The sequence below is a fragment of the Sardina pilchardus genome, chromosome 22 (assembly GCF_963854185.1).
Source record: "Sardina pilchardus chromosome 22, fSarPil1.1, whole genome shotgun sequence".
In the NCBI taxonomy this organism is placed as follows: domain Eukaryota; kingdom Metazoa; phylum Chordata; class Actinopteri; order Clupeiformes; family Clupeidae; genus Sardina; species Sardina pilchardus.
The window spans coordinates 20,331,463-20,348,962 of NC_085015.1; the positions used below are offsets into that span (position 1 = coordinate 20,331,463).

A 17,500-nucleotide genomic window follows, 5' to 3' on the forward strand; every position below is an offset into this window, starting at 1 on the left:
CTCTCTCTCTCTCTGTGTGTGTGTGTGTGTGCGTGAGAGGGAGTCTGTTGTGTGTGTATGTGGCGTCTGTCATCATCCTTGATGTGTATTTCAATATACAAGTCGGACATCTAGTAGCCTTTGCACCCTGTTTTCATGTGTAAGCACGTCGGCCAATGCTGTGTGTCTGCGTCTAAGTTGGACAGGGTGGCGAGTACAGAGGCGTGAATAAAAACAAACCTAAAACCGCACAGAGAGCAGATAGAATGGCGGAATGACAGAGATGCTGCACGTTTCTCTCTGCAGCTGCGGAGCTCTGTGTCGCCCTGTTCGCCCGCGTCTGTTCGGTTCCAGCGCTCCATCCCCCCGGCTCTGCGCGTTGCTAGTGCTATTCACGAGTGGAGTTGCGGATTTTGCGTAAGCCCCTGCTCGCGCTGCAGCGCACACTCTCCCTCTACCTCCGCTGGCGACGCCGCGATTGCTGCTCAGTGCGCGCGTTTTTTTTTTTCGCGGACGGGAATCGGCTCTCAGCGCTGTAAAGATTTTGTGTTTTTTTCTCTCTCCTTCAATCCACCCGAGCCGGTACAGAAACCATTTTTCGAAACCTTTCGGCGACCTACGTCGTGTGTCCACGTTCCCACTGTGGATGTAGCCCAGCGATACGCGCGCCTCAGAATGCCACGGTGCCAGATAAACGGAGGACAGCGAGCGAAAGCCACGCGCAGAACCGTGGGAGAGACGGGATCAATTTAAAGGAGGAGAGTGAGAGTGGGAGAAAAGGAGAGGTTGAGGGGAAAATACGAAGGAGAAGAAACTATAAGGAGAGGACACATGTAACAACATCAGCATCCCTTATTCAGAGACCTAAGGTGAGATGGTTGTTTTATAACGCTACTGCTACATATGGATTCTCTACCGTAATCTCTGATTAATGCGTGATTGGACTGTAATTCTGATGGAGTAGGCTATATGATGTCTGTGTGAGGCTGCGGTAGAGGGGGTAGATGGTTTAGGGTCGGAACGCTGCGAGATCCGTGGGAATCTTAATGCGCTGAAAGCCGAGAGGGAATCTGCATTCGGTAAATCGCTGAGCGCCGTATTCCTCAACATGTTGTAATCCGATAACGAAGGTTATTAAATGATACAGGGTCTTATCAAAACACGGCCCTTCGCCTCTGCGCAAATGGAGACATTCTACGTGGCAGATGTGTCGTCTGTTTTTATTTTATTATTTCTTTTTATCTGAAAACCACCCATCCGATTTTGAACAGACACTGATGCGCTTTGATCGCTGGCGTGATGTCACAAATAGAGACACAGTCGGCGCGTGCCATTTTGCATTGCAGCATGTGTGTGTGTGTGTGTGTGTGTGTGTGTGTGTGTGTGTGTGTGTGTGTGTGTGTATCTGTGAGTCTCTCCCTTTGCCTCTTGCTGTGTGTGCGCAACTGTGCATGCGTGTGTGTGTGTGTGTGTGTGTGTGTACGCGCGTTAGTGTGTTTGCGCTGGGGGCCTGATCTACGAATGTTAGTCGCGTCCCAGAAAAGGTGCGCCGTTCGGAGGCCTCTGCATTCTGCTGGCGAGAGAACTTGATTAAAATGGACAGTAACTGTGACAACGATGATGTCGCCAATTAGGCTCACTGACTGCATTGGCGATGGATTGCGTTGTGTCCCTCTTCTCTCGGGGGGTGTTCAATAAAGTTCAAATGCGTGTTTGTCCATCCTCTTGATTTCTCTCCCTGGCCTCACCTCTGAGATCCGCGGTGTGCGCGTGCAGACAGCGCCGCCATCCCGAGGCTCCGAATCAATTTCCCGTTGTCATAGCAACCGTGGAGCGCGCTGCTGCACCTGTGTCATTGCGCGTGTTTGTCCCGAAAACAACCGAATATATGAGCGCGTAACCGACAGACCCCCTCAACCTACACAGACGTAACACCCCCAAGCGCCGGGTGTGACTGTTCGTTTGCACTCTGACATACGTCAATGGATGCCAATTGGCACAATGATTCTTGACAGCTATTTTTTCTTCCTTACAGATAACCTTCTGCGCATGTTTGAGCAGAGGGGACAATCAGCCCTGGCCAGCGCCTGATTAAAGAGTCATATGCATTTACACGCGCACGCACGCACGCACGCTCTTTCGCTCAGTCGCTCCCTCACAGACACGGGTTGACAGGATGAGCACAACTGATAAGAACTGACATCAGTCGAAGAAAACGGGGAATTCACCCCAAAACGCTAGTTATACACTGGCTCTGTTTTTCTCTGAGCTATATAGAGAAAAAAAAATCACAAACCGAATAACAAAGACACGTCATTTCTAACTGAATGACAAACACAGGCGTCACTGTATTACACACATTATAGAAACTAGGCCCTATAGAGATGACTTTTCTGTCTCTGCGGGCTACCCACCGCCTACTCTCCACTGACATGTACAGTATGATGCATGAGACGTCACAGCGTCACAGGCAAACGCACGCACCCCGCACCAACTGTGAGCAGAACGGGACTTGACCAAAACATTACTGATGTACAATACAACATGACTGTGATGGATGATGTAAGGGACTGTAATAGCTCGGATGGATTTTGATGATATCCTCTCTCTCTATCTCCCCCCTCTCTCTCTCTGTCTCTGTCTGTCTCTCTCTTTCTCTCATGCACCCTCTTTCTCTCTTTCTTTTTTTTCTTCTCATTTTCAGGGGGTGGATCCAGCAGTCTGAAACAGCATGAGGACACTCTCTCCATCAAAGGCGAACACTGACAGCCAGACACCGCGGCTCCGACATCAGCCACATATCTGAAGAGCGCACCTCATTTTTGACTAGTTTCTGTCCAGTGGTGTGGCGTGCTCAGGTGAAAACATACGGATACAAGGATAGGATGGACTTTGCCTGGAAGTGATTCCTGATACTTCTGTGCATTGTTTTTTTTTTTTTTTTTGACCAATCAACACTCTGGGAAAAGGGGCGGGGGGTCATGATCCTGTTGCCATGTGGGCTGCCATGGTGACCGGCTTGTCAAATCCCACCCCCCTCCTCTGGTTGGTCCAACTTTTGTTGTGGCCACACCCCAGCGGACCTCAGCTGACAGCAGCCACGCCCCCGTGCCCCACCCCATGCAGCTGCTCCAATCAGGCGAGCCGGGTAATCTGTACCAGGAGGGCATTGGCTGAGGTGCCCGACAATATCTCGGAGAACACACGATACCTCAACCTGCAGGAGAACACAATCAAGGTAACAACTTATTGCACGTTGTAGCACCTCATTACAAACGCACAAAGGGCGTATTCGCAAAGACAACGCCCCGATATCACAACACCACCATGACTGGCTAGCAATCAGATTGGGCTGATAATTCAATCAGAGTGTCAACATACACAGAGTTACAGTGTTTACGCCAACTGTTTACTCGTAATCTGGTGAGTGAATCAAGTTTCTCATATAGACCGCCCTGACACCAGGTGTGCACTTAAAACTGGTGCAATGTGCATCTGTTTATGCTGTTTACGTACTTCAGTTAATCAGAATAGTTTTCGGGGACAGAAATCAAGGCGTACACTTACACCGCATCTTATTTAGGGTGATTAGGGCCCCGTCTCACTTAAAGACATGGGCTGAAGTTGTTTATATGTTCTGTTTGACATTGGTGCAACATTAACCTCCTAAGAATTAGCATGTGGGTAAACACATCCCATTCAGTGAGTGGAAAGGATATTTACATGCACTTCAATCAGCGGAGGAGAGGGACGGGTTACACTTTCTCCACAGAAGCATGCGTCTGGGCCTGGCCTGGCCCTGTTCTGGCGTCAGTGCGCTGGGGATGCACTCAAAACAGGAAACCATACACAAACGTTTGCAAATGTTCTTTAGCAGTTTTTCGTTTTCGCTCCGAGTTTGTGGCGTAAATGTTCAAATACACACAGGCCATCTGGGGTGGTATAGTCCTTGGCAAACAGATATGGATACTGGACCAAGGGGCACTGTTGAAATCGAACAATTTGAAATCTTGCATTTTTAAATGAAAAGTTCAAAGAACGATTGGCCCCCAGTTAGTGCCAGATTTCCCTGTGCACTTTTCCCAACCGCTGTTCTGTGGTTCCTTTATCCATGTACTTCACTGCAATTCACAGGTCATGGGGTGGTCAAGGATCTTACATTTTTAATGACGATATTGAATTATGTGTGCATCTTTCTACTCTTAAGGACACTTCTTCACTTATTATCATTTCTATTTGTCTTCACATGTCACCATAGAGAAGATAGATGCTAAATTTAATCTTAATTTTAGGACAATTTAGGGATTTACAGTGTTAAAACATCTTACACAATCCATATCTACAATATGCGTTTTTGTTTCCTCTGTACTGCAGTCCATGATTTCCCTTTGAATCCCTTGTATGTAGGCCTATGTCTTGTATGCCCAAAATATCTTGAGTCTGTGTTGCATTCTGGGGCTTTGGGGGCTAGTGTGAGTTGTCTAGTCCCTCCTGCACTGAATTACTCAGACTAGAGATAGCTACAGAATGGCAAGGGTTTTTTTTTTCTCCTCAGGAACAGAGTCAGACGTTGAGAAAAATGTCTTCTATTGCAGCCTTAACTGTGCCAGAAATATTGTGTGATGCAAGGACATCTACAAATGCCTGGTTTCTCTTGGGAGAAGCAGAAATACACCGTCAAACACTAAATAAAAACAAAATGGAACCGGAAGTGCAAAGCAACACAGCGACGGTTTTGAAATGTTTCTAGGAGTTTTTTTCTCTCCTTTACATGGTAGAACAAATACAGTAAAGTAAAGTCAACATTACAACCAATATGCAGACCACCACATTTTTCTTGACACACAGCACCAATTCTTCCTTCGAATGCGCGCGTCTCGCAAACACCAAAGTATTAGTGACAATGTGCTACCCAGAAATATCCCATCTCCATAGTAACGTCGACATCACCGGAATTCACCCCTGCGTTCCACTCGAGCTCCAGAACGCAGAACATGCGAAGGTTTGAGGTGGCAGTATGCCGGTTAAAGCCCTCAGAAACAAATGGCCTCTCAGGAGATTGTGGCTCTGGGTTTAGACGACTTCATTTGTGTTGGCTTGCCTTGAGAAATAGAGGTGTCAGAGGTGAAGCAGGCCTCTTTGCTTGATGTCTTGTTTGTTTTTGTGAGGTAAATAGCGAAACCGCAGAAAAAGGCAGACTCTCTGTGAAGATGAATCGAACGCTTAAGAGTGCTAACTGTACACTTCTCTAACATGCCCTTCGCTGGGCTCCTATGGGCACTGAGAGTTAGGAATATTTTACCCCTCGAGCAGTCGTTTAAAAAGACTACATAATATATCATTTTATGTCTCGACATGATTGTAGAACAGATGTCTATATAAATGAACCTGAAATGTCATGAACCGTTTTTTTTTTTTCAAGTTCTTTTTTTTTTTTTTTGCCGTGGCGGGGAACAGCAGTTCCTTAGTTCCTCGGTAGAGAACACCCAGTCCAGCTGCTCCGAGGAGCGCACACTGCAGAAGTCATTGCATAAATCTAGCTCCGGCTCTCGCTCTGCATGGCTAGCTTTGACTCTGGATAGGAGCAGATATGGAGGGGTGAGAAGCGAGAAGCGACCCCCCCCCCCCCTACCCTCACCCAACCCCACCCCACCCCCCCGCGCCTCAGTGACTCTCATCCATCAGGAGGAGGGGAGGAGGATGATGGGGGGGAGGGGGGTGTTGGAAGGGTGGGGTGGGGTGGGGTGGAGGGGGGTTGCAGAGAGCTGCAGGAGGAGCCAAGGCGTCATCCGCCCACCAGGCCGGCTCTGTGTTCCCTTGACAACTCTCTTGCGACGGGGCTCTCGAGGAAGCGTCCGAGCGTCCCTCCCGTGCTTCGCAGTGGGGGGTGGGGGGGCGGGCAACGCGCTGGTCATCACTCCTTCTCGCTCTGACGCTGGACAGAGACGAGCATGAGAATGAGGAAGCAGAGAGATGATAGCAGAGAGAAGATGGCAGACCTTACCGCAGACCTCTCCTCTATGGCCCCTCTCACTGCTAGACTTTGGTCAGTGCCAAGTTAGGCGCTGAGCATTAGCATGGAGAGGTGGTGGATGACCTAACCGGCAGGTCAGGTTTGGTTCTCTGAGCCTGTTGTGTGGAACCCTCCCCAGAAGTGCTCTGTGACAGAACACAACATCCAAACACTGCAGCGGTGAATAGTGGAGCATAAGATGGCTCATTTGAATCTGAGAGCCATCTGAGCCATCGTCTATTGTAACCAGGCAACCAAGCCCAAAAGAAGGCCTATGCAATCACAAGTACATCATTCTATGGCAGAGCCATCAGACTGATCTTGTGACGAAGCAGATTCATGTAGACGATGCGTTGGTAAGCAGTTTTTTCTTGAGGTTGGACGGGTTTGTCTCGTCACGTTAAGTCAAACTAACCAACGAGAGCCATCAGCGTTCTCCTAAAAAAATTGGACCTAACCATGTCACGGTCAGCATAGGGGTGGGTGGGCTGTATGGATGGAGTGGCGTAGGGGCAGAGTTGGCGCGCTCCGTCGCCCGAGGGCCCTGTCTCTTGAAGACAATACTCCATTTCCTGAGCCATCATCAAAAATAAAAAAAAATAAAAAAATGAAGATGGGTATGAATAAAAAGTGAGCTCAAAGAAAGGGCCCGTGTGCTGGAAACTCGCACGAGAAAGAAAGAAAGGAAGAAAGAAAGAAAGGAAAGGGAAAAAATGGGCCTGCTGGAGAGAATCCTTAGAAAGGAGGGAAGAATAGCAGTTCGTCCGAAAGGCCGGCATGCGTGAAAGGGTGAAACAAAGGACGAATAGTGGAATATCTACATAGCAAAAGCCACCAGGCAAAAAAATTAGAGAACAGACAGAGAGATGGAAGAGAGGGAAAAGAGGGATAAAGCGAAAGAGCGGAAGAGAGAGGGAGAGGAAGAGAGCTAGACACGAGCGGCTGCTGGCAGTGCCCGATGCTACCCAGGGCAGTACAGAAAGATGTGGGTCTCTCTCTTTTTTTCCCTCCCCTCATAAAGGTTCATTAGTGGCATCAATGGGCCTTGTCCCATTACGCGCACTCGTACCCTTGCTCCACTGATGTGCACATCCCCAATTAGTTAGCGTGCAGGGCCACAGGGTTAGCCCATTTTTCTATTGTCCTCAACTGGGGTCCCTTGGAGCACCCTCTATGCATGGCTGATGGACCTGTTTCGTAAGTGTGTATGAGAGGGATTTGCCTGTTTAGTCTCTTGATTTAGCCAGATTAAGCAATTAGATTTCGTTGGAAGAATTAGAGGTGTGTTAAGCATGTGTTGCGCCGGTGCCAGAAATGGACAAGATTATGTTTCACCAACAGCATGACATTTTGAAAGGAGATGTTTGTGTTACGTAAAAAGCAGCACACCACAGCAGTTTATTTATTTGATTAAATTTTCATAAATACATAATGTTGGGATAGGAATTCATGGGAGACCAGCGCTTTTTACAGAGAGTCAAATGAGACTGTCGGCTATGTAGGTCTACATATCAATTCTGTTTTGGAGTACTGGAAGCTTGCTCATCTCAATCGTGATATTGAGACAGTTGATCTATAATATCTTAAATATTGATTTTCCTTACCCAGCTAACTCATACATTTGTTTTCTTTCCTAATTGCTACACTAAACAAAACGCAGCAATGCAACGTTTCACCCAAAGCTTATTTCTTTCAAATTCTGCTGAAATGCTGATCTTGGGTCGCATGCAGCAGCTACCCAACCATATTGGGGTTAGAGAACGCATGGGGGACCAGAGTCTGATTCTGACCTGAGGTCATATCCCACCCCCATCTCACGGTCCCATTCACTTTCTGTCTGTCCCCACTGTCCTATCAAATTAAAGGCAACTTGCCCCCCCCAGAAATGTATCTAAAAAAGATTTTCTTGTAGTGTTAGTCATGCCGAGTCTACAATGTACTGCCTGAAGCACCCACTGATTTGAACTGTCTCAGTAAAATGTTTTAGACTTTGAAGATCTCAGAAAAATCTTTTGGCATTTCTATTTGTACTCAGTATATTGTCCACTCTAAAACACCACAGAAAAGTACCCATCAGTTTTAGGGCCACCCGGGTTGAAGTGTGTGTAATGGGACGAGGCAGTGGGGCCAGATTTATGTAGTCTCACAATGCAGTGAGCTCCATCTAAAACACACACACACACACACACACACACACACACACATTCACTGCTGTAGGTGCCTTAGAGTCAGACCTCTAAGAGCGTGGAAATTGTAGAAGTCTTGGTGATAAAAAGCACAGAAAAAGATGAATCTGATCACTGAACTGCCTTTACAGTCACTGGGTAAATATTAAGCTCAATGCTACTAAATCCCCCCCACCCACCCTGCACCCCTGGATCGATTGAATAACGATTCCAAATGAACTAATGCTTTGTTTACACGGCAAGCACACCGCACTAGGAAGTTAAAAAAAAGTCTTACATTGGAGGATTACTTTGATTATTTGGAGACAGCACATCCTAAGATGCTAAGATATTAACAGCTGCTACCCGTAGCAAAATCAATTTGCGGTGAGAATCTCGACACTGAAGACTAAATTATTTTGGAAAAGACTACCTCAGTGCTTATATTTCGAGCTCAAACACAAATCTAATCTATTAAGAACAATGCAGAATCAAAATCCAATCTATCAGGAACAACTTGCCCGTAAATATCTGCGAGCTGCCGACGCTGGGATGCGATCGCTGTGCTCCACTCTGGGAAAGGGGTGGATGTCTAGAGGAAGTTAGCACCCTCTCCATCGTCTCTGACTTCCAGATGGCGGAGCCTGAGAAAGCCCAGAAGGGCCGGCCGAAGGCGTACCCAAGGCCCCGCCGCCTGGCAGAGCCAAGGAAATCTCCCCCTCCATGAAAAATTTACCTAGAGGAAGGGCGGGGGTGGGTGGTGGTGGTGTGGCTCAGAGAGAGGAGAGGAGAAATTCGAGGGGAGGGCTCACCAAAAAAACAACAACAAAAAAAAAACAGGAAAAATGTCAAAGCTCCAACTTTGAGTCCTAAAGTGCTCTCTCGTTTCTTTATAATCAAGACGTCAACTTTTTTGCTGGTTGGCCAAACAGCCTGCGGGCTGAAGAAAAATGAAAAGTTGTCTTTAGGTTCTAAATATACAAATTGGGTTATGTTGAGTCAGGTGTGTTATCACGAATACATGCAGGAATGTGGGAGGACAACGCAATCTTGTCCCTTTTTAATCTCTGTCAGCAATACAGTATAGATTAAAAACAACCTTCAGACGAACCTGAAGGTCCATTGGTGCCATCTGATATAGCAGCATTACGCCAGATGTGTTGGTTTGAAGTGAGCGTGAGAGGTACACCAAACAGCGCATTGATTGCAGAAAGCAGAGGGAATGATAGTGTGTGCTTGTGTAAGCCATGGCTTTAAAAGCTTAAAGGCGCCGCATTAGAATGTACACGTCTTTGTCTTGCATACTGATATCATCCAAATGTGTGATGGGAGGTATGGGACCAGATGAAAATAGCATCAGGAACAGAAACAGACAACAATAACAACAACAGATCTGAAAAGCGAATCAGGCTGCTGAAGAGTGAAAAAAGAAAAGATGATAACCAGAAGGACAAACACGTCCTATCAATGTCAGACAGACAATCAGGGGGAAAGAAAAACCGAAAAAAAAAAAAAAAGCACCAGACCCTCCCTATTTGGCTTAATAATCACTAATCTGGCAACCCGGGTCCCTGGAACAGGCGGCATATTAAAAGTAGCTATGATAAGCATCCCCCTTAAAGCGGCAGGTCCAGAAGGCGCTGTGGAGGCGGCCGAGGGCCAGTAGGAGTGTGTGCCAGTCTGGTCTTGTGGGCAGCTCCTGGCAGGAGGCTAATGGAGGCCAGGTGTGCAGTATTAACTCGCCCAGGTGTTGAGTTGAGAGCCTACGCACTACATGGCCAGTGGCAGACCATTTGCTGTAAACTCATTTCAAACGCAAATCCCCCAAACAGTAAGCAGTTTAACCGGTCAATATCGGTCCACTAAAGGGCACTGTTGGCGGTCGCTCCGGAGCTTTTGTTTATATGTTTATTATTTATTTATCTACTTATTAGTGGGGACTTGATTTGTTGCCAATTTTCTCACATTGTTTAGTTGATTCATTATTTATAGAATTGTATTAATTGGTTTTGTTCTCAGAATCCATTGAGGTGGCACATGTAAACAACTATAGCTGCTAATGAGGTCACGAGGCAGGGTCGTCCACTTTTGGCAACACTAGGCCACCGGTTTTAAAAGCACCTTTTTGCTAGCAGGTACAGTGAAGATGAGACACTATCACTTTGAGTTAAAACGGGGCCGTATCGACAACAGCTTCATGTTCAGTATGTGCTTGTGAGTTTCCCTTCGACTTAATCTGTGAAGATTTGACATGTTGTGCACTGGGTGTACTGTAAATGATAGGTTCAATAGTTTTTCGTCCCAAGACCTCGTTTAAAAGAGCCCTTTTCCTGCCATCTTTTAATATTGCCCATAGCTTAGCTTTCATGATGGCGTTAGTATTGAGCGCTTTTCTGCATCATGTACTTGGGCTTAAACGCAATCTGATGGACCAGTCTTTTGAGCCTTCAGGGGATGCCAGTACGGCTCCTCTTGAGGGACATTAGGCGCAGGCGCGTGTGGATCCACTATGCTCTCTTCTTCGCCTCCAGGACAGATGTAGCCATGGGAATGGCTTCCTGGGAATTCCAAATAAGGTCAATAGAATGTGATGGAAAGGGGGAATGATTTGGAGCAGTTTGCCCTTGTACATGTACATTCAGTCAACGGTTAAATCCAAAGGCTACGGATATGTGCAGTGCGTGGAAGGTGCATTTTATTCCTCTGTGTGTGTGTGTGTGTGTGTGTGTGTGTGTGTGTGTATGTGTGTGAGAGAGCTCTCTTAGAATGAACCTCACCTTACACACACACAAACACAGACAGACAGTGTGGGTGTGTGTGGGTGTGTGTGTGTGTGTGTGTGTGTGTGTGTGTGTGTGTGTGTGTGTGTGTGCATTCCCTGAGATTCAAATCCACTTGATATTTCCATTGATTTTCATTGTGTGCACGTATGCATTGTGTCTGTGTGTCTGTGTGTGTGTGTGTGTGTGTGCGTATGAACGCTCCCAGTCCAACTTAACCTCAAAAAGGCCTTGTTGTCTACCAGTTTGGCTGCAGCCGTTTGCATATCTGTACCCTTGAGTTCCCTATTTTTTTTTTTTTTGTGGAAAAACTCTGATTTGATTTGGAAGACTGCACCATTTGGACTGTGTTTGGCTGCTCGTGAGCCTGCCGAGAGGCACAAAGCAGCAAAGTTTCTCATCTTTCTCAGTTCTCGTGCCATCCGTTGCCTTCTGTGATGCACAATCAAAAAAGAACAAAACATGTTTGTAATTGGAAAAACATTGGATTGGAAAAAAAACCCAACTGAGAGGAAAATAACAGCAAATGTACCCTTTAATGTAGACTCAAGTCTGAAATGGCAACGGCCATTAATTTTCAGTGCGCCATAGCATATAATGTGTCTTCTCTGTGAGTGTGGGCTGTCTCCGAGAACGCTATTAATAATTTCTTGCACTAATTTGTTTGTCTCCGTTTACCATACCAGTTTACATGGGTAGGGAGTCTCGCGCCGGGGAGTGCATGACCACAAATAAACATGACAACCAATGTTGTTTCCACCCAATCAAAATCCTCCGCCGGCAAAACACTGCGCTCTGCCCCGAACCAAATGTTTGTGGTCCTCCTCCTGACTAGTCCCAAGATGCATTGCAAACTAGGTCGCTCAGGGCCACATTGAAGGCAGAGACTTGAGACTCGGTGCAGAGGTGGAATGCAGTGACTCGTTAGTGTTCCGGAACACTCCGGAAAAGAAGTTCAGAGTTCACCGCCACAATCGTACAGTTGAGAAATAAAATATAAGCCTGTGATGTTGACAGGGGTTCTGTTTTAAAGGTTGCCTTTATTTATTAAATTGTTTGTTTGTTTGCTCGCTTGCTTGTCAGCCTGCTTGCTAGCAGTTGTAGAGAAAAGCATACAGCAGTGGGAATATATATAAGAGCATCATGGATTCGCTAGTTGCCCTGGCAACTGGCTATAATTTAGAAAAATCAGCTTGCCTGCCAGCAAGCTAACTTAAGTACGGTTGCTAAGCTGCTGACCACTGGGCTAATTTAATAGATTAATGTTTTACAAGACAAAGTGCAGCAGCAGCAGATATTGTAGTTGGAAATGAGAAACTCAAACCCATTTTTCGAGATGGGGGCATCTGCCCTGAAATTTAAACTTAGCGATTATCTACAGTTTTCCATGGATTGCTGCTGTTCAGCTATACCCACTTACCCCATTCTCCTATCTCCCCTCTAATTGATTTTCTCGTCATTTCCAGACATTGTGTTGCGGGCATATTGCTCTTTTTACGGTGTGCCCTGTTTGAAATCGGCCATGGCCAGACACAGAAATGAGAGGAGCTTCCAGCATTGAGTTTAATCAGATAGAATAAACATAAAACGTGGATGAATATATATATATATTCATTCACTGGCTGAATTGAAAGCTTCCATATGTAAATTCACCCTCTTACCCTATTTATCCTCTCCTCTCTGTCTGCCTGCATCTTATCTGTCATTTCTCTCTCTACCACACACACACACACACACACACACACACATGAATGTACACACGTGCGCACACACACTCGCTCACACTCACAATCACACCATCTTTCTCACACACATTCTTTTTCTCTCTCTCTCTCTCTTACTCTGTCTCTTGGTTTCTTGCTGTCGCTCTTTCTTACCATCTCTTACTCTCTGTCACTCTAATTCTATCATTCTCTCTCTTTCCCTCTATCTCTCTCCTTCATACACACACACACACACACATCTATCTCCTCTCTCTCTTGCACACACACACACACACACACACCTATCACACACCTATCTCCTCTCTCTCTCTCTCTCTCCTCCTCTGCAGATAATTAAGTCAGACACCTTCCGACACCTGCGGCACCTGGAGATCCTGCAGCTCTCCAAGAACCACATCCAGCAGATCGAGGTGGGCGCCTTCAACGGCCTGCCCGCGCTCACCACCCTGGAGCTCTTCGACAACCGGCTCACGGTGGTGCCCTCGGGCGCCTTCGAGTACCTGAGCAAGCTGCGCGAGCTGTGGCTGCGCAACAACCCCATCGAGACCATCAACTCCAACGCCTTCGCCCGGGTGCCCTCGCTCCGGCGCCTGGACCTCGGCGAGCTCCGCAAGCTGGTCTACATCTCGGACATGGCGTTCGACGGGCTGGAGAACCTGCGCTTCCTCAACCTGGGCATGTGCGAGCTGAAGGACGTGCCCAAGCTGACGGCGCTGGTGCGCCTGGAGGAGCTGGAGCTGTCGGGCAACCAGCTGGGCATGCTGCGCCCGGGCTCCTTCCAGGGCCTGGTGTCGCTGCGCAAGCTGTGGCTGATGCACTCGCGCGTCTCCGTGATCGAGCGCAACGCCTTCGACGACCTGAAGAACCTGGAGGAGCTCAACCTGTCGCACAACTCGCTGCACTCGCTGCCGCACGACCTGTTCACGCCGCTGCAGAGGCTGGCGCGCGTGCACCTCAACCACAACCCGTGGGAGTGCAGCTGCGACATCCTGTGGCTCAGCTGGTGGCTGAAGGAGGCGCTGCCCGACAACTCCACCTGCTGCGCCCGCTGCCACGCCCCGCCGCGCCTCAAGGGCCGCTACATCGGCGACCTGGACCAGAGCCACTTCACCTGCTACGCGCCGGTCATCGTGGAGCCGCCCACCGACCTGAACGTGACCGAGGGCATGGCGGCCGAGCTCAAGTGCCGCACGGGCACCACCATGACGTCGGTCAACTGGCTGAGCCCCAACGGCACGCTCATGACGCACGGCGCGTACAAGGTGCGCATCAACGTCCTGCACGACGGCACGCTCAACTTCACCAACGTCACCATGCAGGACGCCGGGCCGTACACGTGCATGGTGACCAACGCGGCGGGCAACACGTCCGCCACGGCGCTGCTCAACGTCTCCTCGGCCGCCGACCCCACCAGCATCTACACCTACTTCACCACCGTCACCGTGGAGACGCTGGAGGTCAACGACTCGGCGCGCCAGTACGTCAACGAGTCGCTGATCCCCGGCGGGACCATGCCGGGGGCGCTGGGCGGCGAGGGGAACGAGAGGGCCGTCTACGGGACCGCGGCGCCCGACGGGCCCTCGCTGCCGCCGCTGTCGCCGCGCGACAAGGTCACGGAGAAGGCCTTCACCGTGTCCATCACGGACGTGGCCAACCTCCACGGGCTGGACGACGTGATGAAGACCACCAAGATCATCATCGGCTGCTTCGTGGCCATCACCTTCATGGCGGCCGTCATGCTGGTGGTCTTCTACAAGCTGCGCAAGCAGCACCAGCTCCACAAGCACCACGGCCCGGCGCGCGCCATCGAGATCATCAACGTGGAGGACGAGCTGACCGCCGGGAACGCCAGCGGCATCTCGGGCGGCTCCACGCTGCGCGGGAGCGCCGGCGGCGGCCTGTCGGCGGGCGTGGTCGGCGGCGGCTGCGTCGGCGGCATGGTGGGCCACGAGCCCGAGATCGTCACGCTGCCCAACATCGGCCGCGCCGACCTCAACCACTACTACAAGAGCCACACGTTCAACAACAACGTCATGGGCCTCAGCCTCGGCTCCAAGAGCAGCCCGCCCAGCCTGAGCCCCCCGGGGAAGATGTGCCTGGACGGGCCGCTGGAGTCCAAAGCCAGCCCCCCCACCCTGTCCCTCCACATGGGCCTGCACTCCTCGCTCAAGGCCCAGAACTCGCACATGGAGCCGCTCCTGTTCAAGAACAGCTCCAAGGAGAACGTGCAGGAGACGCAGATCTGAGGGATTTAACAAACGCGGGGGGAGACGGCAGACGAGACAAAAAAAATGACACACACACGACACACACAAACCAACCAAGCAAACGAAAAGGGAACGACATGTACACACATGCCTGTGCAGACACATGAACATCAATTTACACACACGCACACACACACAGACACACACACACAAACACACTCACACTCACACAGACATACACAAACACACATACATGCACATGCACACACTCACACACACGCACACATATACATACATACATACACCCACACACACACATTTTACTGACATGCAGACGTGAGATCAGAGGGAGCATGGAAAGTGTTTGACGTTTGAGTGAGGTACACTATGCTAAGGTGTTCAAAAAAACTTGAGGTTGGAATTGAGGAGCAGGCAACTGGGGAAAGGATCTCACAGACTGTGCAACAGACAAAGCAGTCCTTCTCACCGCCTCTGTTGTGTTAAGGAATACGGACACACCGCCACAGCGTATATATGTGCCAAAGTAAAAGTTCTTTTTTGCGGTTTCTACGAGTTGTATCTGCGTATTCAAAAACAAAAAACAATACAAAACAAAAAACTAAACAGACAAAAAAAAAAAAAAACAAACAAAAAGAAATATAGTCTATCCAAGTAGCTTAACTCCGAAGTGTTCGTTTGCCACAGTTGAGACACGCACAGCACTCATTTACATGGAGTTCTGGGAGAGAACCGTGTTAGAACATTTGAAGAACACATTGCTCTCCGCGTTCTGCTTTCATGGCTGAGGAGCCCATGAGAACTCTCTAGAACTGAGAGAAGGACTAAAGGAACTACTGTGAACAAAAAAAAAAAAATCATCAAACACACAAATCTATTTTCTTTTAAATTTGTAATATGCACATTATTATATGTGAAGGGGCAAAAGGGGGGTGGGGGGTTGCGAAGACTGGACTCTGCAGAGGCTATAAGAAACCCCCTTGACGACCCCACCCCCCATCCTTCACAGCCAGCCCTAACCCCTAATCTCATCCACAGACTAAACCCCCACCACCCCCACCACCCACCCCCTCCCTAACTCATAACTCTCCTTGTTGTCTCTCCGAACGTCTGAGCCAATCCTAACCTGTCACCTCCGGTCTTGAGCATTACTCATCAAAGGTCAACTCCACATACTTAGTCATTCCATCCGTGCTTAGCCAGGGCTGCCATTCCTAATCTTCTCATACCTCACATCCAGGGACGGAAATAAATTAGTCAACTCGGGGTGGAAGCGAGCAAAGGACTAGAAAGGGGGTCTTCAGAAATCTAGTAGCTCTTGACTAACCCTGTTCTTCGCGATGAGTTCGATGCTCCTGTTAGTAATGCTAGCTTGTTAGCATTTTGTTAGCAGGCTAAATTATTGGCTAGCAAGGATAGCTATTCCTCATGTTAAGAATTCTAGTTGATTACTGTACATCCCAGGGGAACATTTCTTGTTTATTTCTCTCAGAACATTATATTTTCATAGGAACTTGGGTAGCTAATATAAAGCAAGCCAGCATCAGCATTTCAAAAACAAACAAACCGATCCCAGAAGCAATTGACTGTGAAGTGTTATAGAATCAAATCCTTTCCTCTCTGAGTGCGGAAACGCCACACTGAGAGGTAGAGTTCACTGGAAGCTGGACCTCCTTAAGTTCCCCCCCGCTGTCATGTTGTTGCTCTCCCCCAGAACAACAGCTGACTCCACAGCCAATCTGATGCCGGATCCACTTCACATCCAAACCGGCGCAGGGCCAGACCCAGTTCAGCGGGTCGACTGCTATCTGAGATGGGCTTACAGAGGCTTTATTCCTAAGGCTAACGGCATGGTGTTGGAGAGAAACAGCGAGAGAGAGCGTAGAGCGAAGGAGAGAGAGAGAGAGAGAGAGAGAGAGAGAGAGAGAGAGAGAGAGAAGGAGAAAGGGAGGGGAGTGAGGAGCTGAGTCATGCACTTCAGCTTTCTTCTGGTGTGTCCTTTGTCACGCACTCTGCACACACACACAAACACACACACACACAAATAAACACATACACACACACACACACACACACACATTCTCAGTACATTCTCAGGCCCAGCTTCCCACTCTCAGCCAGGCAAACACATACGCTTGTGACGTCAGGCGCCCGCCAATCACCCGTCAATCCCAATTTTGGGACTGAGGAGGTGTCAGGAGAACAGATGGAGAGACACCAAGAGAGACAGAGAGAGTGAGAGAGAGAGGGGAGAGAAAGAGAGAGAGAGAGAGAGAGAGAAGAGTCATGAAAGGGGGAGGGGGGAACCCCACCATCCGCCATTCCCCCCACCCCCCACTGTAACAAGCGCTCCGTGAGTAGCTGCTTTAGCTTCCACCAAGCCTTGGGTTTCATTCTGTCAGGATTGTAACTGCACCGCTCCTACTCACACTCTTGATTAAGCGCAGCTTAGCTAGCCGACCGCTGGCTGCAGGCTGAGAGAGGAGAGGAGCGGAGCAGAGAGGAGAGTGCAAAAGCGATGACATTATATTGAGGTGAGCGTTCAGGAGGATTACCTCCTATAATTCCCCGCCGCCGCCGGTCACATGCTCAGAAAACGTGCCCCCAGGGGTCA

At 48.8% G+C, this 17,500-nt stretch overlaps 1 protein-coding gene across 1 annotated transcript; it reads left to right on the top strand.

The window, feature by feature from the left end:
* The first annotated feature begins 2,974 nt into the window (after positions 1-2,974).
* LOC134069681 (leucine-rich repeat-containing protein 4B-like) lies at positions 2,975-14,907 on the top strand. Its single transcript, XM_062525710.1, has 2 exons — positions 2,975-3,217; positions 12,991-14,907. Exons 1-2 carry the CDS (start codon positions 2,975-2,977, stop codon positions 14,905-14,907), a joined length of 2,160 nt encoding a protein of 719 aa, XP_062381694.1.
* The last annotated feature ends 2,593 nt before the right edge of the window (positions 14,908-17,500 follow it).